The sequence below is a fragment of the Musa acuminata genome, chromosome BXJ1-4, assembly GCF_036884655.1.
Source record: "Musa acuminata AAA Group cultivar baxijiao chromosome BXJ1-4, Cavendish_Baxijiao_AAA, whole genome shotgun sequence".
NCBI lineage: Eukaryota > Viridiplantae > Streptophyta > Magnoliopsida > Zingiberales > Musaceae > Musa > Musa acuminata.
In genome coordinates this window covers 30,930,645-30,954,222 of record NC_088330.1, presented here as the reverse complement: position 1 = coordinate 30,954,222, position 23,578 = coordinate 30,930,645, and the positions used below count along the sequence as shown (strand labels likewise).

The window sequence follows — 23,578 nt, the reverse complement described above, 5'->3', positions numbered from 1 at the left end:
GGGTCACTGTTCTTTGATCAGTCAAAAGTTAGGTTCTTTGATTTGTCAAAAGTTCATAATTCAACTCTATTTCTGAGCTGATATGTCTGCGTGTGCTAAATTTGTAAAACTCTAAAATTCCCCATCTTATTGATATTTACGATGACACATTCCCTATCCATCAATTCACAGATAGATATCTACTTTGTGCCAATGTGCCTACGCAGTTGCTAGATGGTGTTGGCTGTGGAGAACTTAAGTCTGTGTTTATAGCAACAAATAATGGCAATGGTTTTGGTGAAGTTGTGGCAAAACTGGTGGATGAGATAGACTGCTGCTAGATGGTGTTGGCTGTGGGGGAGAGGTGAGGTCTGTGTTCATAGCAACAAATGATGGCAATGGTATTAGTGAAGTTGTGGCAAAACTGGTGGATGAGGATGATCAACAGAAGGTCATTGCAGTGATCATGGTGGTGCTTTTGTAAGCTTTAGAATGGTAATGGTGGAGGTGGCATTGGATGTGACGTTACAGCTATAAGGGGATAGATGAGCTGATGATGATTGTTTAAAAACACCAAATTTTTAGATTAGAATTGTGTAAAAGCAGAATATTCAGTGATTATTTTTTCTATTCTTCTCATTTGCTGATGATAGGGATTATGTTTGGAGAAAAGTTATAATTGGGGTCATGTTATAGTTCAGGGTTATGTGACTTTGCAAGGCATATGCAATTTATCTATCGAGAGTAACAACTGATACCACGACATTTTTACAAATCCTGTTTAGAAAGATAAATGCTAACAGCACATTGATTTATCGAGTCTTGTCTAGAGATTTGATTCGAACTACATTTATTTAATACAGATGTGTTCTTTATCTTTAAACTTTTTGAAGTGTGTATATGTGCGTAGAATGTATTGTCTATGTAGTGAGCTATATTGCATGAACGGTAAACTTTCTTACAACTGATACCACAACAATTTTACAAATCCTGTTTAGAAAGATAAATGCTAACAGTACATTGATTCATTGAGTCTTGTCTAGAGATTTGATTAGAACTACATTGTATTTAATACAAATGTGTTCCTTATCTTTAAACTTTTTGAAGTGTGTATATGCATGTAGAATGTATTGTCTATGTAGTGAGCTATATTGCATGAACGGTAAACTTTCTTACGGGTACCCTATTTATTGCAGGTTTTATGTTTCTTAGGTCCTTTATTCCCCAAAAACCTGAGTTTCTTTTGGCAAGATGAGGTATAACACTTGTAAGGTACTCTTTTAAATGTGTTGGAGTCATCTTCCTTTTATAAATTGACATTCCTGGTAGTTTGTTACCATTGTATACTTGGAGTAATCTCAAATCAAACCTCTATTTACATGGCAAGAAAATGATCTTTTTGTTGTTAAATTTGTACCGACAAACACTTGTTTTTTATTTTCTTTTGCATTTTGAATGTAATTTAATAATCTTGGTATTCCTTGTTTGTGGGAATCTGCTCATTATAAAATCTTGGTGAAATTGTAGAAATTTGAAGTAATGAAGAATTTAATGTTGATGATGGAAACTTTTTGGGATGGACTTTTCATTCTTTGTTGAATGATCTGTAAATACCAGAATCCAAAACTTTGAGGGTTTTTGATTCAAATATTGTGGCTTTGATTAAGAGTGCATCTTGGTGTTTCTGGTGGGGGATAAACATGTCTGCATGGAGATTTCTCCAATTTTTTCTGTTATTTTTTTAGAGGTTTTGCTCTTTACTGAATCTCTAGTCATTATCTTTGAAGCCCTATCTTTTATGTCTCCTCTTTTGCTTTTCTCTTTGCTTTCTCTCTCTCTTGCTTTTTCTGACATTTTCATTTCCTTTATGAAATGAGGTATGAATCTGTTTTTGTGTGTAGGCTAAATGACTAATTGTTCACTTAAATGTCTAGAATAGTTGTTCAATTTTGATTGTGCTTTGGTTGGTGATTAACACTTAAATGACTAATTGTTCACTTAAAGTATGTCTTCATTGAACAATAGCTGGAAATTATGTTTAATGAAAACGAAAAACAGTTATGTACATCCAGGAAATTCATAGAAGTTTCCATGACAAGGATCAATAGCTTGTTAATGATGAATTTTGGGAGTTAACGGAAGAAAAATGTAAAATAATAAGAAGCTGAGTCTGCAGCAAAGCAAGGCAGAAGTAATATTGCTAAAGTAGTAATAGTGTAACAGAAGGGCAAGAAATGAAAGGAGCAATGAAATGGATAATGGCAGTAACCAGCAACTTGTAGAACACTTAAGAAGTAAATGTAGATCTTGATGAAATTGTCCATACATCAAGCGGAAACTGAGGTATGCACACCTTTCAAATGGTGTTGCAACTTGGGTTGGTTTCAAACTGAACCTGCTTTACCCAACCTGAGCAATGTGCTAGGTTTTGTTGGATTTCCTGGAACTTTGATCTCATCAAGGAACTAGAATGAAATTCGGTTGGGTTGGGGTTTCCCAAAAATTCAAGCTGAGAAACCCAAAGGCAACTGGTTTAATAAATTCAAACATAATCCAATTTCATTTGGCATTATGAGGTGTTGCTACATAATAATACAGAGTATTATTTCTTATTTTCTTATCATTTTTGGATAATTATACTTTAGCTTCATCAGCTTCTGCTGTGTAGAACCCTAGTGACCTGGTCATGGCAAATGATTCACTAGCTTGACCCACCTTTTTGAGTTTAACCCAACATTCACTAGCTTGACCCACCTTTTTTAGTTTAACCCAACCTGATGTTGGATTGCAATCTGAGATTGGTTGATCTTTTGATACAATCTTGTGCTGGCTTGGATTATGATTGGACATCGACCATATTAACCTCTTCAAGCACCTTTATTTTGATGCCTAAAGCTTTAAAGGATGTTACCCTTGAGCCTTGACTGAGGCAGGATGCAAAACTTGCATTTAGGTTCACCTTGCAGCCAGGCTCACATCCAGGCATGTCTTTTTTAATACCGCTGACTTGATTAATTTGCCTATGGTTTCTAAAGTGTTGTGCAATCATCTCTTATGGTTTAAGTGTAGAAGCAATATTTATGTAGCTACCTTCAAAGTGGTTATATTCATGTCACCACAGAGATATTATGCAAACTGTGGATACTATGAAATTCTTGGGATTTTGTTGGATATGTTATCATGGTGCCTGCTAGTTTCAATGTCTTCAACTTTTTTATGTTGCTTTTTCCATATTCTATTGCAGCTTATTAGAGATTTGTTGATACAATCATCTGATGTAGTTGTTCTTGGCAAGAATTTTATATGGTCTTTCTTTATAAGCATTTTATATAGTCTTTCATTAATCATTACAAATATTTTATATAGACTTACTTTACAAGTATCCTATATAGTCTTTCTTTACAAGCATTCTATATAGTCTTCCTTTTGGCAAGTACTAGGTTCCCAAAATGAAGGCATACATAAGTGATCTTGATGACTTAAGGCAAGATTCTTCTTACCAAGAGACTTGGGACGACATGATAGTCAATGTAAGTGTGATCTCTGAAGCATTGCCTCCTCCATGTTCATTGTTGTAAAATGTTCCCGTCTCTATCTCAATGATACTATTTAATGCTGCATTTTTTGATTAATAATATGTTAGTTAATTCAAATATGATCTCTGAAACTTATCATTCTACATGTTACATTGGTGTAGAATTCTCCTGTCTTTATTGCAGTGGTATACTATGGTGCTGCATTTTTTTTTTGCATGTAGGCTTGTAACTTAATATATTGGTTTTCCTTTTTGACAATGTTACTTCTTTTTAACCTACCAGATACATCTACAAGGGTGATACATTTATATTATCGTTAAAATAACCTCTCATAAGTAATTTTCATTTTGTTTCTTCCCATATTAATTGTGCTGCATAATTTGCAAATTTAACTTGGACTGAAAACATTTCGTCCCTTCGCCAGTTTTTATCAGAATCTTTGGATGTTGTCCAAGACAATGAATGGATCCTTTCATTGGGCAATGCTTTTGCAAGACAATATGCTCTTTATGATGACGATGATGAGCATTTGGCACTGCTTCATAGGTATGGATTTAGAGGTGTCATTTCCAGTTCAGCTTTCTGTAGTATAAATTGTCGATACTATCAAGTATCAACAGCCATTATGAATGGTGAATATAACATTTAGCTTATCTCTCTTGAGTATAATAATCTCATGGATCTATTGTTCTAGAAGCTATTTCACAGGTGCTTTTCATTTGTAATTTGATTTGAACACTTAAAAGTCTTACAAATACCTTCATTTTAAGGTTCACAACCTTTTGTAAATAGGGTTACAGATATCATATATACCTTCTCTAAAGGTACGAACTTTATGAATACCTTCACATAATTTTACAAAGAGAGGGCATATATGGAAGAAAGTCTAAAATTTTAAGGGCAGTAATATAAAAGAATTTTCAGGGCATGTTTATAAGCTTACATGATAGTATGTATATAATAGCCACATTTGTCTATCAGAACCTTTGGAAGTTATTACGACGCTTGGTGCCCTTCTCAAGTCAGAAACGTGCTCATTTCCAGAATTCAGTAGCACATATTACTTGTAACATAATGAAATATTAAGTTAGAGGTTCTTATGTGAACAATATTAAACTTCTAACTTTCAAGACACTTGCAATTTGATAAAGAAATCCCTGGGTACATCATTTTAGTCAAGTCATTGACCATTTAGTTAACATTATCTAGCTGGGGTACTTAATTAGATTCTTAGCTAGATCCGCCTCTTCTTTTTCTTTCTTTTTTGGGTAGGTCTTTTGGTGGTTGATGATTTCTATAGAGTTCTTTTGTATGTTTAATATGTATTAGTTTGTGGGAAGGTTTCAAATTCTAATCTGAGGCCCATTTTGGTCCTTGGCTGAACTGGTACAGGTCGTGCCAGCCAGCAACAGACCAGAGAGAAGAGGGGGGTTGTTGCATTGGGGCATGAGGAGAAGAACCTACTGTTGACAGAAGAAAGAAGAAATCAAGGATTGAAATTTTCTACCGTACTGATATTTCGAGACTTATTCGGTATGGTTCGGTACTGTATACCGAGTGATATATTTCGGTATACTGCTCGGTGTATATATATATATAATTATAATATATATATATATGTATATATATATGTATATATATATATATAATTATAATATATATATATATATGTATATATATATAGGTAAACTGCTCGGTTTACCTCTATGCGAGGCGACGTCGCCTCTCTTCTCGGGCGACGTCGCAGATAAAAAAAAAAAATTTGCAGGCGACGTCACCCGATAAGAGAAGAAAAAAAAAAAAAAAATCTTCGCCTCTCTCTGCCCCCACGATGTCGATGCCTCTTCTCCTGCATGCGGATGAGAAGTCGCTGACAGACGAGGAGGAGAGCGACGATCTCCAGGTTCTCCCTGTTTTTCCTATTTCTTTCTTCCCCTTCTCCCTCTTCTTTCTTCTCCCTCGGTCACCGTCGACGATAATGCCTCAATCGACGACGATAACGCCTCAATCGACGACGATAACGCCTCAATCGATGGTACCGCTCGGTAGCGGCAGTCCATGTGCCAGTCTGCTGACGGACCGGTATGTACTGCCCGGTACGGGCAGTTTCATTCGGTATTGCAGACCTTGGAAGAAACCATGGTTGACAGCTTCAACTGTCAACAGTTTGAAGAACCTGCCAGCTGGCATGGACCAAAGAGAGAGGCAGAGTACATAGGGTGGGGAGAGGAGGAGAAGAACCTGCTGTTGACCGCTGATAGCTGTTCAGCTGCCAGCAACTGTTTTGAGCTGTTGAGATTAAACAAAAAAAGATCAATAAATATTCCCAGTTTTGAACCGGACCAGTTAAAATCACCTGATTCGTGTGCTGGAACCAGATCGAACTGGTAATTACAGGTTAGCATGTACTGGCCCAACTGGGTTTTTGAACCTTGCAGGTAGCTCTGGTTGGGGAGTAGGAGAATAACCTGCTGTTGACAGAAGAGAGGAAACCATGGTTGACAGCTTCAACCTGCTGTCAACAGCTTGAAGAACCTGCTGGCTGGCATAGGCCAAAGAGAGAGGCAGAGTACAGAGGGTGGGGAGAGGAGAGGAGGAGAACCTGCTGTTGACCGCTGATAGCTGTTCAGCTGTCAGCAGCTCCTTTCAGCTGTAGAGATTAAAATAATAATAAATATTCCCAGTTTCGTACCAGACTAGCCAAAACCACCTGATTCGCTTGCTGGAACCAGGTCGAACTGGTCAATACAGGTTAGCATGTCCTGGTCCAACTGGGTTTTTGAACCTTGGTCCATAGTGCTGTAATCTACATGTTTCTCACTATATTCTAATAACTAGGAAGCAACTGTTAGAATATAATGGTGAGTATGCTGCTCATCTGTATCCACTAGGCATTCCTAGGTTTCTGTTGGCATTGTAGCTGGTGGAAGCAGTGTTATTTGTCATTGCTTGGGTTTCTGGTGTCTTGAGTCTTTTTTTATTGTTTTAAAGATTGAGATAAAAACAGATGCATAAGTTTCTAATTCATGTTTTTTTACTGGAACTTTTAAGGTGATTATGTAGTATGATTGGCATATAATCTTTTTCTTGGCTGCTTGTACAAAAAGCAGTATAATTTATATTGTTAGTTACCATGTTTTAAATAAGATTTCTGCTGATTAGGTGTCTTGCTACAGATGATATATCTAGATAGATTTTTTGTTTTGCAGGTCTAATTTATGTAATACAAGTTTAATAATTTCAGGGCAATAATAATGTTCTAGCTGTATATATTACTTCTATATTTTTGTGTTTTCTTTCATACCTTGTTCTGCAGATGCCTTGGAATGCTTCTTCAAAAAGTTGATGATAGAGTATATGTTAATGGAAAGATAGAATGGATGTATGCACATGCAAACATCTCAGTCCCTACAAATAGGCTTGGTCTTGCTAAAGGCATGGGGCTGGTATGTTGATAAGGCAGAATTGTATAATTTTCTTGATGTAAATTCCTTTTCTGAACTTTACAAGACTTTTGCCTCTCACAGATTGCTGCTTCACATCTAGATACTGTTCTGGAAAAATTGAAATGCATTTTAGACAATGTTGGATATAGCAGGTTTCAAAGGTACTTGTATGGTCTATCTAATGAAAATTTCTTATATTTAATTGTTTCTCTTTTTGTATATCCATGATGTTGTACCATGTCATCTGATTAGTCATACCAAATTGAGAACACATTACTTCAGAAGCTGATTCTCTTAGTTCAGAAATTAGAATAGACTGCGTCTAAATATGATCACTACTTATTTGGTCTGCATATATCTCCGCATTTTTTACTAGTTGATCAATTCAATTTCATTAAAAATTTCCTTGTCTGTGTATCTTGTATAATCTTATACAATTGCTTCTGTATGTGTGTATGTACATATATATATGTAAATGCATATATTTGCTTTGGTTTAAACCAAGTTGTTTCTTTTTGCCCAAAACAATACGTATAGGGCAATATTTGCCTATCTGGGCATGAATCGGTATATGGACGCCATCCATCTCGGGCTGTCGAGTTCGGCCATATAAAAAGAAAATTGTGTGCCTCCTCGTGGTCCAACCCTAATCGCAAGAGGAGCCTCGATACACGTAGTCTGCTGTCGCCTACATCATCGTCTGCCATCATCGCCAACCATGTATGCTTCTTTTCTCCCCCTCCCCTTCTTCATCCTTTTCCTCTTTCCTCTTCCTCCTTTTTCTTATCCTTCTTTTTGCTCCTCTTCTTCCATTGCTTGCTCTCCTTCCTCTTCCTCCTTCCTGTGCCTCTTTCTCCATCACCTTATCTTCTTCCTTCCTCTTCCCGCTACTTCATCTTCCTCCACTGCCTTTTCTTCTTCCTTCCTCTCCCTCCTCCTCCTTCCTCTTGCACTTTCCTCCTCTTCGTCCACCACCTCCTCTTCTTTCGACCTTTTCCTCCTCTTCTTCCACTGCCTCCTCTTCTTTTTTCCTCTTCCACCTCCTCGTTCCTCGTTCTCATTCTTCTTTCTCTTTCTTCCTCTTCCACCTCCTCCTTCCTCTTCTTCATTCTTTTTTCTCTTCTCCTATCACCTCCTCTTCTTCCTCTTCCTCCTTGTCCTCATCCTCCATCTCCTTCGCTTCTTCATCTTTCGACTTTTTCTTCCTCCTCTTCCTCCTCTTCCTCCACCACCATCCCTCCATTTCTCATCTCCTTCTTCCTCTTCAATTCTTTGAGATATAGTGCCAGTTTGTATGGACTACCAGTACAATACCCTGATACGAGATTGCAATTCAGAGAAACAAAGTTCTTATATCTAATGCCCAATTCTATTATTTTACTAGTTGATTAATTGTGCTAGAAAATTTTCTAGGAAAATATTTTCCTTCTATGTTTATCTTATCTCTATCTTGTACAGTTACTTCTATAGGTGTATATATATTTGTCTACCCGGAAATTGATCCTTAGATAAGGCACTAATCAACGTTAACATGCTATTATTAGGCTTAATTACCCCTAACTTAATCGTAAGAGTAAGGTAATGACCCTCATTGACCTTAAATTATAAAGAATGACACCAATCGCCATTAACTAGCTATAATTAGGAAAAATAGCTCTAATATCAAGAGAAATACACTAATCACCATTAACATGCTGTGATTAAACCTAATGATCCCAAATTGTCTCTAAAACTAAGGTAACAGCCCTAATTGGCCCTACATTATAAAGAATGACATTAGTCCCCGAATTGACCATACATGATAAAGAATGACACTAATCAACATTTAGTAGCTATAAGCCTATAATTAGGAAAAAGTATCTCTAATATTAAGAGAAATACACTAAGCCAATCAACTGTAATTACTCATAAAAATACACTAATATAGATATAAGCATGATAAAATCTTTGACCAAGTGACATGTTTGACCACTTGAATACCTCCAATTGAAGTTCCAATCACCGACTACGGTGCTTAATTGAGAAAGACTGCATGAGTGAGAAAGAGTGGGGGAAAGTTATGTGAGTGAAAGAAGAGAGTGAGCCGTTGATTCCATATGGTCGAGATCTGACTGCTACCGATCGAAACATGTCAGTAACGGTCATGTTTCAATTGTATTGCTCAAGATATGGGGTGTATTAAGCCGTACATTCCTGCTTGTAATATGCCGCTCGATTCGGGGTGGTCCACATGTCAGTCGTCGGGTGGTTCGGCACCTACCGCATGTACCATATTGTTTCAGGCGAAATTGCATTCCTTGCTTTGGAGAACTTATATATGGCTTCTTGGATAAAAAAGTGACACTAAATAATAGTGGAGACACACATGTAGATGTATGCCCGTTATGGAGATTTTCTAGATTATGTTGGAAATTAAAGTCTCTCACATGAAGATAATAATTGTTAATTCCCAAGTAAATCTACTTCAAACCTTTTTTTAACTATTTTTCTTGGTTTTATTTGTCAATCATTTAAGTGTTGAGTTTTTGAGTCTGGTGATATCAACATCTGATTTTGTTTTCTACCATTTACTCATCTGTCTAAACATTTGCTGTAGGTTTTTCTCCTTCCTTTCTGGTAGAGTTTTGGAGGATGCAGATGATACATATGCAGCTTTAGCATTAATGTATGGGTATGCTGCTAGATATGCTCCTTCGACAGTTATAGAGGCTAGAATAAATGCACTAGTGGTATGATCCTCAATCTGATATGTTATTTATTAATAAGTACCTTTTAATGTTGTTATATAATGATATTAAGAAAATGACCAAGCATCGGGGAAAAGATAACAATGGTGATCACTCACCCACTTCAAACTGTGATCGTCTTGTTACAAATAGTTTGAGCCAAAGATACAAAATGGGGACAACAAATGATGTATAAATTCAGTATGGAACATTACTAATCTGTAATTGATTTAAGAAAGGCTTAGAGCAATCAAAGAACTGAATAAAAAGACACTAAAGCACTAAACAAGAAATTTATTAACTTATTTGGAGATTTAGATTTTCTACCAGCCTTGTTTTAATTGGATGTTGTACAACTAAGAGAAAATATCTTACCTAAGAAGGTAGGCAAACTAAATCTTTAAGGCGTACCACAACCTAACAGAATGAACCAACCCTACCTTCCTGTACTACAAATCAATCTAATTGATGTATCCTGTATAAGCACATGTACCAGGTCTAAGAATGTTTGGTGTTCTTTGTTGAAAATATATTGTGCAGCAGTTCAATGCTAAAAATAATGAACACCATCAATGAAAGAGTTGATTCTATTATGTGTGACAAGGAAGCAATAAAAAATGTCGGACATCTAGATGAGAAATTGAGAATATCATCAATATTTATTACTCTGTTTTAAATTACCCAAACTGTTCTGAGTCAGGCTGTAAAAGAATCCACTATGTGTTGATTTCTTGGGTTCCGATGATTGGTAATCTTGGAAATGGTCATGATGTCTGCAATCATTATTTAATTCTCAGTTGGTCAATTGATCATATCTCATCTGTCACCTTCACTGAAGTTCTTGATGCTATCAAATGTCTCTAATTACACATGTTTTGTACCTGTATTTAATATTATTAAACATCCTTTGTGATTTCTATATCTCCTTGCCATTCCTTAGCGATATGTAGTTGTTACTTTATTGAGTTTCCATAATACTTTTACTGTATAGCATTGGGCCTTTGTAGGAGAGAGACAAACAAAATTTTGGTAATAGCACACTGAACCTGGTGAAACCAAGAAACAGCAATCAACTGGTACAGGCTGTGGAAGACCATGATTTTGGGAAGAAAATTATGTTTTTTAAGTTTTTTGCCAGATAAAACAGCCATTCTTATGCTCTGGAATATTTTTATCCCACTCTTTTCAATTCTTTCTATTCTTGTACTTTCAAATAAGATCATAAACAGTTACACATCTCTTCCCATAAGTTATTCTTTTATTTTGTTATGTACCGTCATTCATTCTCAGACTAGTACATATCATGTCTCCTAGAATCTTTTGACTGTAATTTCCAGATTTGATGAATCAACATATTGAACTGAAATGGTCAATATGAATAATACACAAGAATTGGCCACATTGCCTCCCACTATGCACTGGGACCAATTTAATCAACTTCGTATATGTCCTATTCGGGTCTAAGCTGATCATGGGTCAGGTTTTATTAGATTGGACTGGATCTTTAAGTTTTTGGGCCAGTCCATGATTGTTTATCTTAATCAAGGATCAGTCGAGATTCAGGGTCATGAATCACAACCCCATTCCAGTATGAAACTTAGGTTGTGCAGTGGTGTGCTGTGTGCCAATGAAGACAAGTAGAAGAAAAGGAGAAGAATAAACCTTACATGAGTTTCTTTTTCTTATTTTTCCCCAGTTTTCTATTGGTACAGGCGTACTGGTCGTCATGATGGTATTTGCCTATTCAATAGGCTGTCTTGGTCTCGCACTAATATGACAATCCTTGCTGGTGGTTCCTTCCTATTTAGTTCTGAGATCTTACAGTTTCCGTGAAGGAAAGATATGTTCATTGTTCCATAATAATTCCTAGAGTCATAGTTTAGTTTGGATTGAGTATTGAGAAATTGATAGATAAAGGGCGATGTAGCTCATTGCAAGAGGTCTTATACTTGATGATCATTGAGGTTTGAACCAGCAGTTGATTGTCTTTTCTCATCTCTTTACTTGTGATTTGGCAGAGTAGTGCAATCTTCTTGCTGTTCTCTCCATAACAAAAAATTTTGCTTGTGAACTTGTAGTTGCCTATCAACCAAACAGCAAAAGTTGTATCATTTTTTATCAACCCTTCATCTGATCAGATCTGGAATGTTGACACTTTATTTGGTCTGTCCATTTTGTGCCATGGTATTTGTGTACATGCTAAATCATGTAGTTCCATGGGTGCAAGTCTCAAGTTTTCACACCTAAATGCCAGGGGCATATAGCCAGCATGATACACATGATGATGCTTATCATGTCCCCGCTGATGCCTTAATATATCTAGTGTAAAACAAGGCCATTCAAGATTTGAAGAGTATTAATCCAATGCTGGTAATATGCATTTTGAAGCTGTATATTACAACAGCTTGCTGGAGAGGATCTTTTCCCCACTACTGGGCGAGGTGGAAGTTTAAAAACTAGAAACAGCTTAACATCTTCCAGCTATGCTAAAATTTAGTGGTGGTTCCTTTAGCAGTACATCAGATGAAATCCATAGTTGGGTTCTACTACAGCAAGCAGTTGTTACCCATTTTATGATACAAGATTATTAGCTGCAATATATCTACAAGGTCAATTGCTTTTGATTGTGTTTACAAAAATAATTCTACATTTCTCTCCTCATATTTCTGGTTTTAGCTCTAATTTCATGCTGAAAGTTCTATTATGTCGTATTTTGATTATTTTGGATGAATGTGTATATGTTCCTGTTTTCCTACAGGGCACAAATATGCTTTCACGTCTTCTTCATGTGCAACATCCTACTGCAAAGCAAGCTATTATAACTGCAATTGATCTATTAGGTGATCTTACACTTAACTTGCATTTGTTTTTTCACATCTTTCTTCTTGAGTTGATCTCAAGTTCTTTTCATCTCCAATTCTAGTCATATTCTAGTATGTCTAAATATAATTGTCGTCGATGTCCAATAAATTTAGCAAGTGTTGAAAACTTTATTGCTCGGTATTTTCTTATTGCCTAGTTAAGCTTGTGCATGATTTCAAATATTAGGCGGACCAATACATACCAACTGGTGCTTACCAGCCCGACCAAGGGATGGCTCCAAATTATATGGCTCATTACCAATTGGTATTCATTTTCTCAGTATTGATAAAAAGTGCTAAAGGTTGGTGTACCATCCAGGTACTCTATTGGTCCACAATGTTTTGACATCATTGTCAGACTGGTATTTAAAACTTAAGACCATGTGCTTGTGTTACTCAAATTCCAACTTTGATTTTGATATGGTGTCTGATGTACTTCCTGAGACATGTTTTCGAATTTTTATAACACGAAGATTGTGATGTGTTCTTCTCATATCAACTGGCTTGCAAGTATGCAGTTGAACTGGAATTTTTTGCACTACTCTCTTGGAGACAATGTATACACCATTGTTCTTGTTAATTTCACACCTCATGCTACTCTTGGCACAGCATTTAAACAAATGCAGAGTCTTATTCATTGAAAACTGGACTATCCAAATCTGACATTCTAGAGGAAACAACTTGAAGGATTGATTTTAATGGAAGTCTGATATCTATGCCTGCTTTTTCTGTTAATGGAAGCCAAGAAGAAACAACTTGAAAGATTGATTTTTTTTAATTTAAAGATTGAATCCTTTTGAGTATATCTTATTGTGATTGTAATGATATTAAATTTAAAAAACAATTCGGCAGTATTTTGACCGTCTTCCTCTTTTTATCTTTACATTTGCTCTTTCTTCCCTGATCCTCGAAACAAGTAAATGGCAAGAATCTGCCCTAGATGTACATCATTTGGGAAAATTACATCCATAGGAAAAAGCCTTTGTGAAGAAGGCCATAATTTATGCAAGGGCTTCTTGGATTGTTATCTCAGTTCTAAGTTGGGAGAGCCTCACAAGCTGGTTGAGGGATCTTCAATCAGATTTTGAATTGGTGCTTTGTGGATGATCTTCCATTGGCCACGTTCTTCAGTTTAGTGGGTTCCTGGGAGAGCCTCTCAGTGCAATTGGACCTTTTAACATATTACTTCTATGCAAGAGAATTTCAATTGAGGGTTCCTGGGAATATGGGACATGTTCAACATTAAATTTCCATTGGAGGAAGATGAGTCCAATGCTTTTCTAAGCCTATTTTCTTTGCTAAAGTTATGGACTCGTTAAATAGAAATGGTAGGCTTCTGGTGATTAGACCTTTGCTTTCTTTTAGAAATTCAGAACTTTGTTGATTTGTGCTATCTCATGAAAGTGTGCACTGTTTAATAAAACCAAATTGTTTGTGGCCTACAGTGAGAGGAAAGAATCAGTTAGGCCAAAGGTTGGTCAAGAAAGGCTAGATGGATGTAGCATGTGGGGGGTGTGGCTGGACAGGTGAAACATAAGATCATATTCTTCTCGTCTGCAGCCCATTCAGCATGGTTTGGAATAAGAATTTGTTGGGTCCTACAACCCAGCTTCCTCCATTGAGGCTGTCAAACATTTGGGTAAACTGGTGGGAGAGGTGTTAAGGAAAATTAGAGAGTTGTATGTACTTAGCTTCACCTGGTGGGAGCTTTTGAAGTAATTTTTTAAGGGATCACAGTTGAGGCTGACCAGATAGTTGACAAGTCCATCGGAAGTCTGATGCATTGCACACAACATGTTAGCCAATTTAAACCATGGTATCGTTGGCTTATCATTTGTATCTCATCCAATTTGCATGTTGTACATAGGCAGATTTTTCAACATGGATGAATTGGCCAGTTGATGCCGTTTGTACCACAATGCATATATTCACTCGATTCTTAGATCATTCATGTGCAAAATTTTCTTGATTGCTAGTCCTTTATGTTGCCATCTTTTCTGTCACTTGTTTATTCTTCCTTTTGCTTCTTTTTGTTGCTTTACAGATAATTTTTTCATTTTGAACCTTTGGAATAGAGGTTTTCAGCTCCATGTTCAAGTTTGGGACATTTTTTTTTTGTTGCTTGGTGTTACTGAGATAATTATTGCTCCATTACAACATCTTACGTGCATTTATTGCTCCAATCTATACTTCATTTGTTCTATACAGGTCGTGCAGTTATCAATGCTGCTGAAATGGGCATTTCATTCCCACTGAAACGCAGAGATCAAATGCTCGATTATGTGCTGACGTTGATGGGAAGAGATGATAGAGAGGAGTTAATTGATTCGAGCACTGAGCTTCTCCATACTCAGGTTTTGCCTTTTCTTATAGATATTTCTTGCTCAATTTGTTGGTGATCTGGCATTTGATGTAAGCCTTGTGTGGGAGATTCACTTTCAGACTCTTGCTCTGAGTGCATGTAAGACATTGGTTCTGGTAGAGCCGAGATTACCGGTTGAAGCAAGAAACCATGTAATGAAGGTAGTTTGATTGAGTAGCCTTACCTAAGATTTTTTAGCTTCCCCTGCATCTGGGTTTTTATATTATTTTCTAATATATGTTAACATCCTGCAGGCTACTTTAGGTTTCTTTGCTTTACCCAGTGATCCTTCAGATATCATCGACCCACTTGTTGACAATCTTATTTCTTTATTGTGTGCTATTCTTTTAACCAGGTATTGACTGTATCACTTGAACATGCTGATAGCTTCTGTGTATAATAATTCAATGTGTTTCTCCTTTGAGTGTGTGATTTCTTTTATCTTCTTTTGTTACCTCTGGCATGCTATTCAAATATCGTGTATTAGTATGTGTTATACAAATGCACATGTATGAATATGTATATTATTTTTTACACACACATGCATATACCTAATTTAATATCTTTTGGGTGACTGAATCGGTACCATACATTTTTGGCTTCACAGAGAACTGTTTCTTTGTGGTTTACAAAATTTAAGACTTCGAATTCTCTTCTTTCCAAATATTTTGAATAAGCTTAGCCTTAAGATTAACCATCTTGCTGCCATCATCTAGCATTATATATACTGTCGGTATGGTTCGACATGTCATCGTGCCAACATAGGCATGCTGTTGAGAGGAGAAAAACAGGATGAAAGATAGAAACAGAGGAAGAACTGATGTAAAAAAGGAAAATATATGTAACATACAAAGAGGTCTTGTTATGTTGCATGTGATGATGGTCCTTTGTTGCTAGTTGTGGAGAGCTTTCAGTTGCAGACTTGTGGCACATCTTGTTCTACTCCCTATGGAAAGTTGACCTAATTGTGGAACTGACCTTTGCATAAAATAATCAATTGGCTTACTCAGTGTACAAGTCCACCGTGTTCTGAGTCCACCGAGAAATCCTCCTGTACCCATTAGAAGACAAAAGTTTGCCTATCATACCTTAATTCATGACTGTTCTCAAGATGGGCTAGTCATAAAATTGTGAGAGTTCCTTCAACGGGATAACATGTTCGGTAATTTCTATATTCTTTGAGCATACCAGTAACAGAAAAAACCCATGCTGGCATGGTTCTATGACCTGATAAGAAGAGATACCCATGCTAGACCAGGAATGTGTAACATGTTTCCTCTTTATAATTCATTGGAAGACAGAATGAAATCATTTATGAGTTGTCTTATACGCTAGAGATATCAGGAGGGGAGAGGCTTGAGGAGACCAAATCGAAGGCCTGTAATGTAGCTTGTTCCTTTTCTCTTCTCTTTTTTACCATCCCTTCTTTCTTTCTTCTTTTTGTATTTCATCAGCACTTTTATGGCAAAAATATGATTTGTCATGTCATGCTCGTGGAACATTTCATGCCTATCACTAGATATAGCTGGCATGTAATGTCATGTGACCTTGTACTAGATTTTTTTCTACTTTTGTTCTTTTTCTTATAAGTTTGAGATGAAATTTAATGAGAAACACCCATCACTTGATTATAGTCATCTATTCCATTTAGATGCAAGTTTGAGTAGAACCAGAAGTTTGTTTAGACTTAGTGTCAAGTATTTCTACATATAGAATAAAATCCAGTAATAGTGTAAGTTGTTTTCATTTTTGAGTTTATGTATGCTAAAGTTTCATTACTTTCAAAAGTTGTTTTAACTTTGTATTCCATGTTTGTGTTCAGTAAAAAGTTTTTAAAATTGATGATTTGTTTGGATTGTGCATGCCTATAACATACAAAATCGAATGATAATGTGTCACACACACATCATTGATCATACAATGTTTAGTTTGATTACCTCTGTTATATCTGTTATGTTGCCTTTGTTTTGTCTTGTTATGGACTGACACGACATATATTCTTGAATTTTACTTTAATATATTTTTTCACTGTTTCTTTGTGCTTCCATTTACACACTAATGTCTTGTCAGTGGTGAAGATGGACGAAGTCGAGCAGAGCAGCTGTTGCATATTCTTAGACAGGTGGATTTATATGTTTCATCTTCTGTGGAGCACCAAAGAAGAAGAGGTTGTGTTGCTGTATATGAGTTGTTACTCAAATTCAGGGCCCTTTTCTCTGGAGGAGTTTGTGGACTGGGTTGCCACTCAAGTTGTATGCACAGCAAACAAATCGATAGAGTGGCACAAAGAAACTTTTCCAATTTACCATGTAATGATGATTAATACTTTTTAGCTCTTTCCATGTTTACATTGAATATAACATTCTTGTGTTCAATTTCCTTATTCTTTTCAGCTGCTTTTGTATTACCAAGCCGGGACTCTCTGAGCCTGGGAGAAAGGGTAATAGCATATCTTCCACGATGTGCAGATACAAGCTCTGAAGTTCGAAAATTAGCAGCACAGGTGATCTTGTTATTACAAATAGATGCTTTGTAAACTATTATCACTGTCACACAATCATATTTGGGGATGTTTCTTATTGGTTATTTTTCATGGTTTTTTTCCAGATTATTGGTCAATTCTTCAGCGTCGCATTATCACTTCCAAAACTGGCAGCATCCGTTAGTTATATTGATATTGAAGTTTCATACAGTGCCTTGTCATCTCTTGAAGATGTTATTTCGATTTTAAGAAGGGTTGGAATCGTCTTCTATTCGTGTCATGTAGCTTTTTCTTGCAATCTTTGTTTGGTAATAAATTTTCATATGCATTTTTCAGGATGCATCTATAGACCAGTCTGAAACTTTTAACAGGGTTATTTCATCTGTTTGTGTTCTACTAACAAGAGATGAGGTGACTTGCTATATTCTTTTGTTGATTGCTAATTTGAGTTCTAGTTGCTCGAATTCATTCTTCATTATTCTTTGAACAGCTAATTATCTCATTGCATACATGCACGTCGGCAATATGTGATAAGATCAAACAGTCGGCAGATGGTGCTATTCAAGCTGTCATTGAGTTTATCTCTAAGCGAGGCAATGAGTTACTTGAAGCTGATATTTCAAGGTCTGAATTCAATTAATTTCTTTATCTTTTAAAGCTTCACTATATCATCTAATCATATTCATGGCTTTAGGACAACCCAGTCTTTGCTTTCAGCAACTATTGCCATTACTGATAAACATACACGTCAGGAAGTTCTAAATGCTGTATCCTTATTTAACTGTCCATATCTCTTAGTTGATAATAATATGAACTTTTGATATACCAAGCCAGAAAATTAGCTTGGTGTGTTTTTCAGCAAATTATTGTTTTTTCCATTACTTTACAAGATATCATGCTTGGCTGAGAATACCAACTCAAGCATTGTCTTTAATGAAATTTTGGCTGCTGCTGGACGGGATATAGTTACTAAAGATGTTACCAGGATTCGGGGTGGCTGGCCGATGCAGGATGCATTTTTTGTGGGTATCTTAACATTTGCTTCTCTTTATTTGTTTACTTACACATTTGATATCTTGACTCATGGAACTTGATTCAAACGCGAGATTTTGGTTTCCATTTGTATACATGGTATTTTCTCATTTATTTTTTCTGATTTAAGAAAATATAATAATTAAAAGATAAGATCAGAACACAAATCTCTTGCTGTATCACCCAGTAAGGTACATAAATTAGCTGTAGCTGTTTTCCCAGAAATAAGTGCTTGAAGATGATATAGCACGGTCAAAGCCAATTTGTCACATGATTTTGTTACTCTATAGGTCTGATTAATTTCCAAACATCTGATATGATTCACAATATAATTAAAAAACAATATGGTGCTTCTATTGAGCAAGACTAGGATAAAAGATTTCAACTAAGTTCAAAAAGTCGGTCTCCAGGTTTTGTCCTTCTGTGGTCAGCCTTGTACAGATCCAGTCATCATCAATGTTTGAACTAATATTTTAATGATTTTGAAACAGGTTCCAACTTCTTTGAATAATTACTATACAAGATATTTTGGTCAGCAGATCATTATTGGGGAGCCTTTCATAAATGAGCTTCTAGATGATAGTTTGGTTTTTATATTCAGAATGCATAAATCCTTGTTGGCCTTCCAACCTTCCCAATAGTCACTTGCAATCTCAGGAAAGAGGTACACACTGTAGGCTGTAGGAAGCTTGCAAGAATTTGGGCATATGACTGCCGTTCATCACCAAGAGTGATGATTTGATTTCAATACTGAGATTTTTGTAAGCCATATCTGATCCAAAATCTTGCCTGATGACATCATTGTCCTTCTGTATTCCTTAAATGATAAGTGTAGATCAACTCTCATAACTCATGGAATTTTGGATATCAGGAATCTCCTATGCACTATAAAAAGAGGTTTGGATGTAATGTTAAGTTTGTGTATATACAATATATAATGTTATACATCTAAAGTACTTGTCGTATATGTGTCATACCATACTTTCTCGAAAATAGACATATTTACAGAGCATTATCTTGTTGTACTGGTATCCCATCCCCATATTAATGCCTCATAGGTTTCAAGTGCATTCAATCAGCGAACAGGCATGTTATATTCGATCAACTGGTTATCTGAACATCATTGACTTGAAGATGAATTAGAATGTGAGGTGAAACATGTATTATAAGGATAGCGTTCTGGAAGTGATACTTATATCATGAGCTCTTGGTTAAGTAAATATTGAGGCCTGTGATGGAAGTGTTGCTATATTTTGCATTATTTATTTTTAGTCAACTGCTCGATGATTTGTGAGAAGTTAATAGAACAGACAGCCATCTTGGAAGATAAGCTTACTGATTTTTTTTTTTTTTTTTATCTTGTGTTTTGGCTTATTGGTCACTTGTGATGAGCAATCATGGTGTGGAAATATGATCTACAGGCAACCTTCTTGTTAATAATTTTTTCAAGTTATATGAATGATAATTGTATTGATTAGGACATTGAACTTTTGAAGATTTTTGCAAGAAATGTTTATTTATAGTACTTCAAAAATTTTTGGTTGGATTCAAATCTAATTCTTCTATTAGGTTATGATACAAAGTCCCAGCAACCTGAAGACACTTCTATCAACCCAGAAAACTTGACATACTCTTCAACATGTTTCTCCTTTTTCCACTTTGTTTTTTCATTCACCTGTTATTTTTCTCATGATAGGCATTCTCCCAGCATCCGGTGCTTTCTTTTTCGTTTCTTGAGTATGTGGTTTCTGTTCTTGATCGAACTCCTCTACCCAAGACTGATGTAGACAAGGGAGAAATTGTTGCTCACTCTGTTGAATTTCAAAATGACAACCAAATTCAGCAAGCAGCTATTCTTGCTATTACTGCATTTTTCAGGTATGTGTTATGTAAATGTTCAGTGGAACTTTCTTCCTTCTGTATCATCTGTATGAAGTTTCCAAATATATTTTAAAATTTAAATTCATGACAGAGGAGGTGGTAAAATTGGAAAGAAAGCAGTTGAACAAAGTTATTCTACTGTTCTTTCTGCGCTTACACTGCAGCTTGGAAGTTGCCATGGGTTGGCCAGCCTGGGGCAACTTGAACCTTTACGGTACTACAAGTTTCCTAAAGTTTATCTTGCTTTTATCTCTTTTAGTTGGCTAAGTCAGTGGTGCCCGAGTATTCTGTATTTTTCCTTGTAGGTTGTTGCTATTAGCATTTCAATCTTTCTGTGATTGTGTGGGGGATATTGAGATGGGCAAGGTAAAACTCCTATTTAACATGTTAATCAGGAATCAGTTTGACTATTGGAGCACTATAACTACTTACTACCAACTAGTTATGAGAAATGTGAAAAGAAACAGTGAATATTTCTTCATTCGTAGATTTTGGCTAGAGATGGAGAACACAAGGACCAAGAGAAGTTGATTGATCTGATTCAGGAGATTGCTTCCTGTACCTCCATGAAAAGACCTAAAGAGGTAATCAGTTAAGATATTTAACAGTGATTTGGTTTCTGATCTAAAATATCATTTTAGTAAGGCATGAGAAGAAAACAAAAATAATGCTTTAAGAGACATTTCCAAGCCTGTTTGTTATCTCATGCATCTCTACCCTTGAAATTATTGATGATATTTACTATATTAAGCTCATGTATTGCAACACATAGAATGCACTTAATATTCATCTAGCAAGTAATACTTGTTAAGGATTATATATATATATACATATATGTATATGTATATATATATATATATATATGTATATGTATATATATATATATATATATGTATATGTATATATATATATATATATATATATATATATGTATATAATATAAACGTTGCATTCTACTGCAGAGTGCATTATGCAGACGTGAGGCAATTTGAAAGCTAATACAAAATAAGAAAAACGAGAGTTTCTAATTGAAATTCTAGTTCTCAATATCTGATACTATTGTGTCAAGCATGGTTTGCCTTATTGGTCCATACCGATGTACCGACCAGCGATTTAAAAAGGCGCTCGGGCGCTCGCCTAGGCGCTCGGGCGAGACGAGGAGAGGCCCGAGCGCCTCGCTAATCTCCCAGGCGGCGCGCTTCAAACAGGCGCCGCCTGGGCGCTCGCCCGAGCCCAGGTGCTGGGCGCTTCGGGCGAGCGCATGGGTTAACCAAGGCGACCAAACCAGGATTTTAGGTCTGGTTCGGTCTATGATGGTTAGTTGGTTCAATCGAACCAACTAAAACTGATATAAGTGACAAACGAACCCTAACCCTCGCCGTTGCCGATCCAAATCCCAATCCCGCTGCTCGCCGCTGTCGCCGCTCGCAAACGCTGCCGCTGTCGTCACTCGCGCCTCTCGCTGCTCGCCGCTCCTGCTCCCGCTGCTCGCCGCTGCCGCTGTCGCCGCTCCTGCTCCCGTTGCCGCTGCTCGCAAACGCTGCCGCTCGCGCCTCCCGCTGCTCGCCGCTCCCGTTCCCGTTGCTCACCGCTGTCACTCGCCGCTCGTCGCTACCGCTTCCTCTTTTCTCAGTCAGCAGGCTCAGCACCCCTTTACACTTCCTTTTAACAGTATACGTATACTGTATACTGTTAAATGTTAATATTATTAAGTTTATTTGAAATGATTAATTTTTAATATTATTAATATATTAATAATATATTATTTTAATTTTAATATTATTAATTTTTGTTTAATTATATTATATATTTTTATATTATTTTATTAATTATATTATATTTTTATATTTTAACGCCTCGCTTCGTTCGGATGAGCGCCATAGGCGTTTTTGGACCTTGGCGCCTTTTGGCGCCTAGCGCTTTTTAAATCACTGGTACCGACTAATTGTTGGTATGGTATATAACGAGCCATACCGAGTGTACTAACACATGATACAATGGGACGTATTAATGTACCGCCTATATCACTCCCTTGTTGGATTGGTACGTATCACCCATACAGAGTGGTATGCCTCGGTATGGCGAACCTTACTATCAAGTGTCAATATGCAATAAATGATTTTTTTTTTTTCTTTTGCAACTATAGGACCATTTATAGCCATGAAAGATTTTGCTGTCATTTGGCTTTTGTAAATTTGTCATTTTCTTGCCCCCCGAGAGTTGTGTGGTACTGTGGTCTAACATTTGACAAGGATGATGCTAAGGTTTTATATATCTTCTCATATATCAAGTTCCATGTTATTGATTGTTCTTGTACTTAGTTGCAGTGTTCTTAATGAAATAGGTTGAGTGGCTACTCCTGCTTTTTACCTTGAAAAGAAAAATGTATCAACATCTTTTATAGAATTTCTTCATGACAAATTGTTCAATTATGTTGCTGAGTCCTTTTTCTGTTGACCCTTCTAACCAAGTAAGCATAATAACTGATTTTTAATAATTCTGAATTTGCTCGCACATTTGTATTAGTGAAATCTTGTTGATGGTAGACATCTGTATATAGATTCTTGAGTGACTTTCTGAGAAAGCATGCTTCCGTGCTGACATGTATGGAACCACCATTGCATGATGTGTCTCATTAATTGTGCAAACATATGATAATAAAGTAGCTATATTAACTAACAGTTTTAGATTTTTTTTTAATTGAGTTCTCTTTGATTACTGTTGATGATTTATCTGATAGGTTTCGCCGATAAGTATGATTTTGAGCAAAGCATTAAACAGGCATCAAAGGTTTCAAAGGGAAGCTGCTGCTTCTGCTTTGTCAGAGTTCATTCGTCATAGGTATTTGGCACCTTTATATCTTTCACAACCATCATTGTTTAACTATGAAGTTATTAATAAAAATATGATAGATTATTATGATAGTTGTTACCTTTATTATTAGACATTGTTTATTTTATAAACATTCAATCAAACATTACTTTTCTTTTAGCATGGTCCATTGTTGTTGGTTGAAACTCTTCCAATTGCATCATTACATAATTGAAACTCTCGGAACCATGTAATAATTCATGATGCATATTCCATAATGCCCCTCCTAGATTCCAAGTCAGGAAGTCAATGTTAAGCGATAATTTGGCGATATGCCTGACGTACACAAGAATTAAATCTATGGTTGTGAGTGGGATAAAAATGGTAGAAAATTTGAATAGAATTTCAAGGTAGAAAATTATAGCTCGAAAATGTTATTCTTTTTTGCAAGGATTTATGAAT

At 36.2% G+C, this 23,578-nt stretch overlaps 1 protein-coding gene across 5 annotated transcripts in view; it reads left to right on the top strand.

The window, feature by feature from the left end:
* Nucleotides 1-23,578, top strand: part of LOC135652634 (protein SHOOT GRAVITROPISM 6-like) — a 49,234-nt gene that overhangs the window by 16,039 nt on the left and 9,617 nt on the right. For all 5 annotated transcript variants that reach the window (XM_065173726.1, XM_065173741.1, XM_065173732.1 and 2 more), the window contains 22 exons: nt 1,176-1,235; nt 3,420-3,509; nt 3,940-4,061; nt 6,832-6,961; nt 7,043-7,122; nt 9,558-9,690; nt 12,446-12,527; nt 14,757-14,902; nt 14,991-15,071; nt 15,165-15,265; nt 16,981-17,219; nt 17,304-17,413; nt 17,518-17,646; nt 17,729-17,803; nt 17,883-18,016; nt 18,087-18,159; nt 18,283-18,414; nt 20,121-20,302; nt 20,397-20,519; nt 20,611-20,671; nt 20,794-20,889; nt 23,046-23,146. In XM_065173726.1, the coding sequence (XP_065029798.1) occupies nt 1,176-1,235; nt 3,420-3,509; nt 3,940-4,061; nt 6,832-6,961; nt 7,043-7,122; nt 9,558-9,690; nt 12,446-12,527; nt 14,757-14,902; nt 14,991-15,071; nt 15,165-15,265; nt 16,981-17,219; nt 17,304-17,413; nt 17,518-17,646; nt 17,729-17,803; nt 17,883-18,016; nt 18,087-18,159; nt 18,283-18,414; nt 20,121-20,302; nt 20,397-20,519; nt 20,611-20,671; nt 20,794-20,889; nt 23,046-23,146 (2,480 nt within the window). The remainder of the gene's footprint in view (nt 1-1,175; nt 1,236-3,419; nt 3,510-3,939; nt 4,062-6,831; nt 6,962-7,042; nt 7,123-9,557; nt 9,691-12,445; nt 12,528-14,756; nt 14,903-14,990; nt 15,072-15,164; nt 15,266-16,980; nt 17,220-17,303; nt 17,414-17,517; nt 17,647-17,728; nt 17,804-17,882; nt 18,017-18,086; nt 18,160-18,282; nt 18,415-20,120; nt 20,303-20,396; nt 20,520-20,610; nt 20,672-20,793; nt 20,890-23,045; nt 23,147-23,578) is intronic.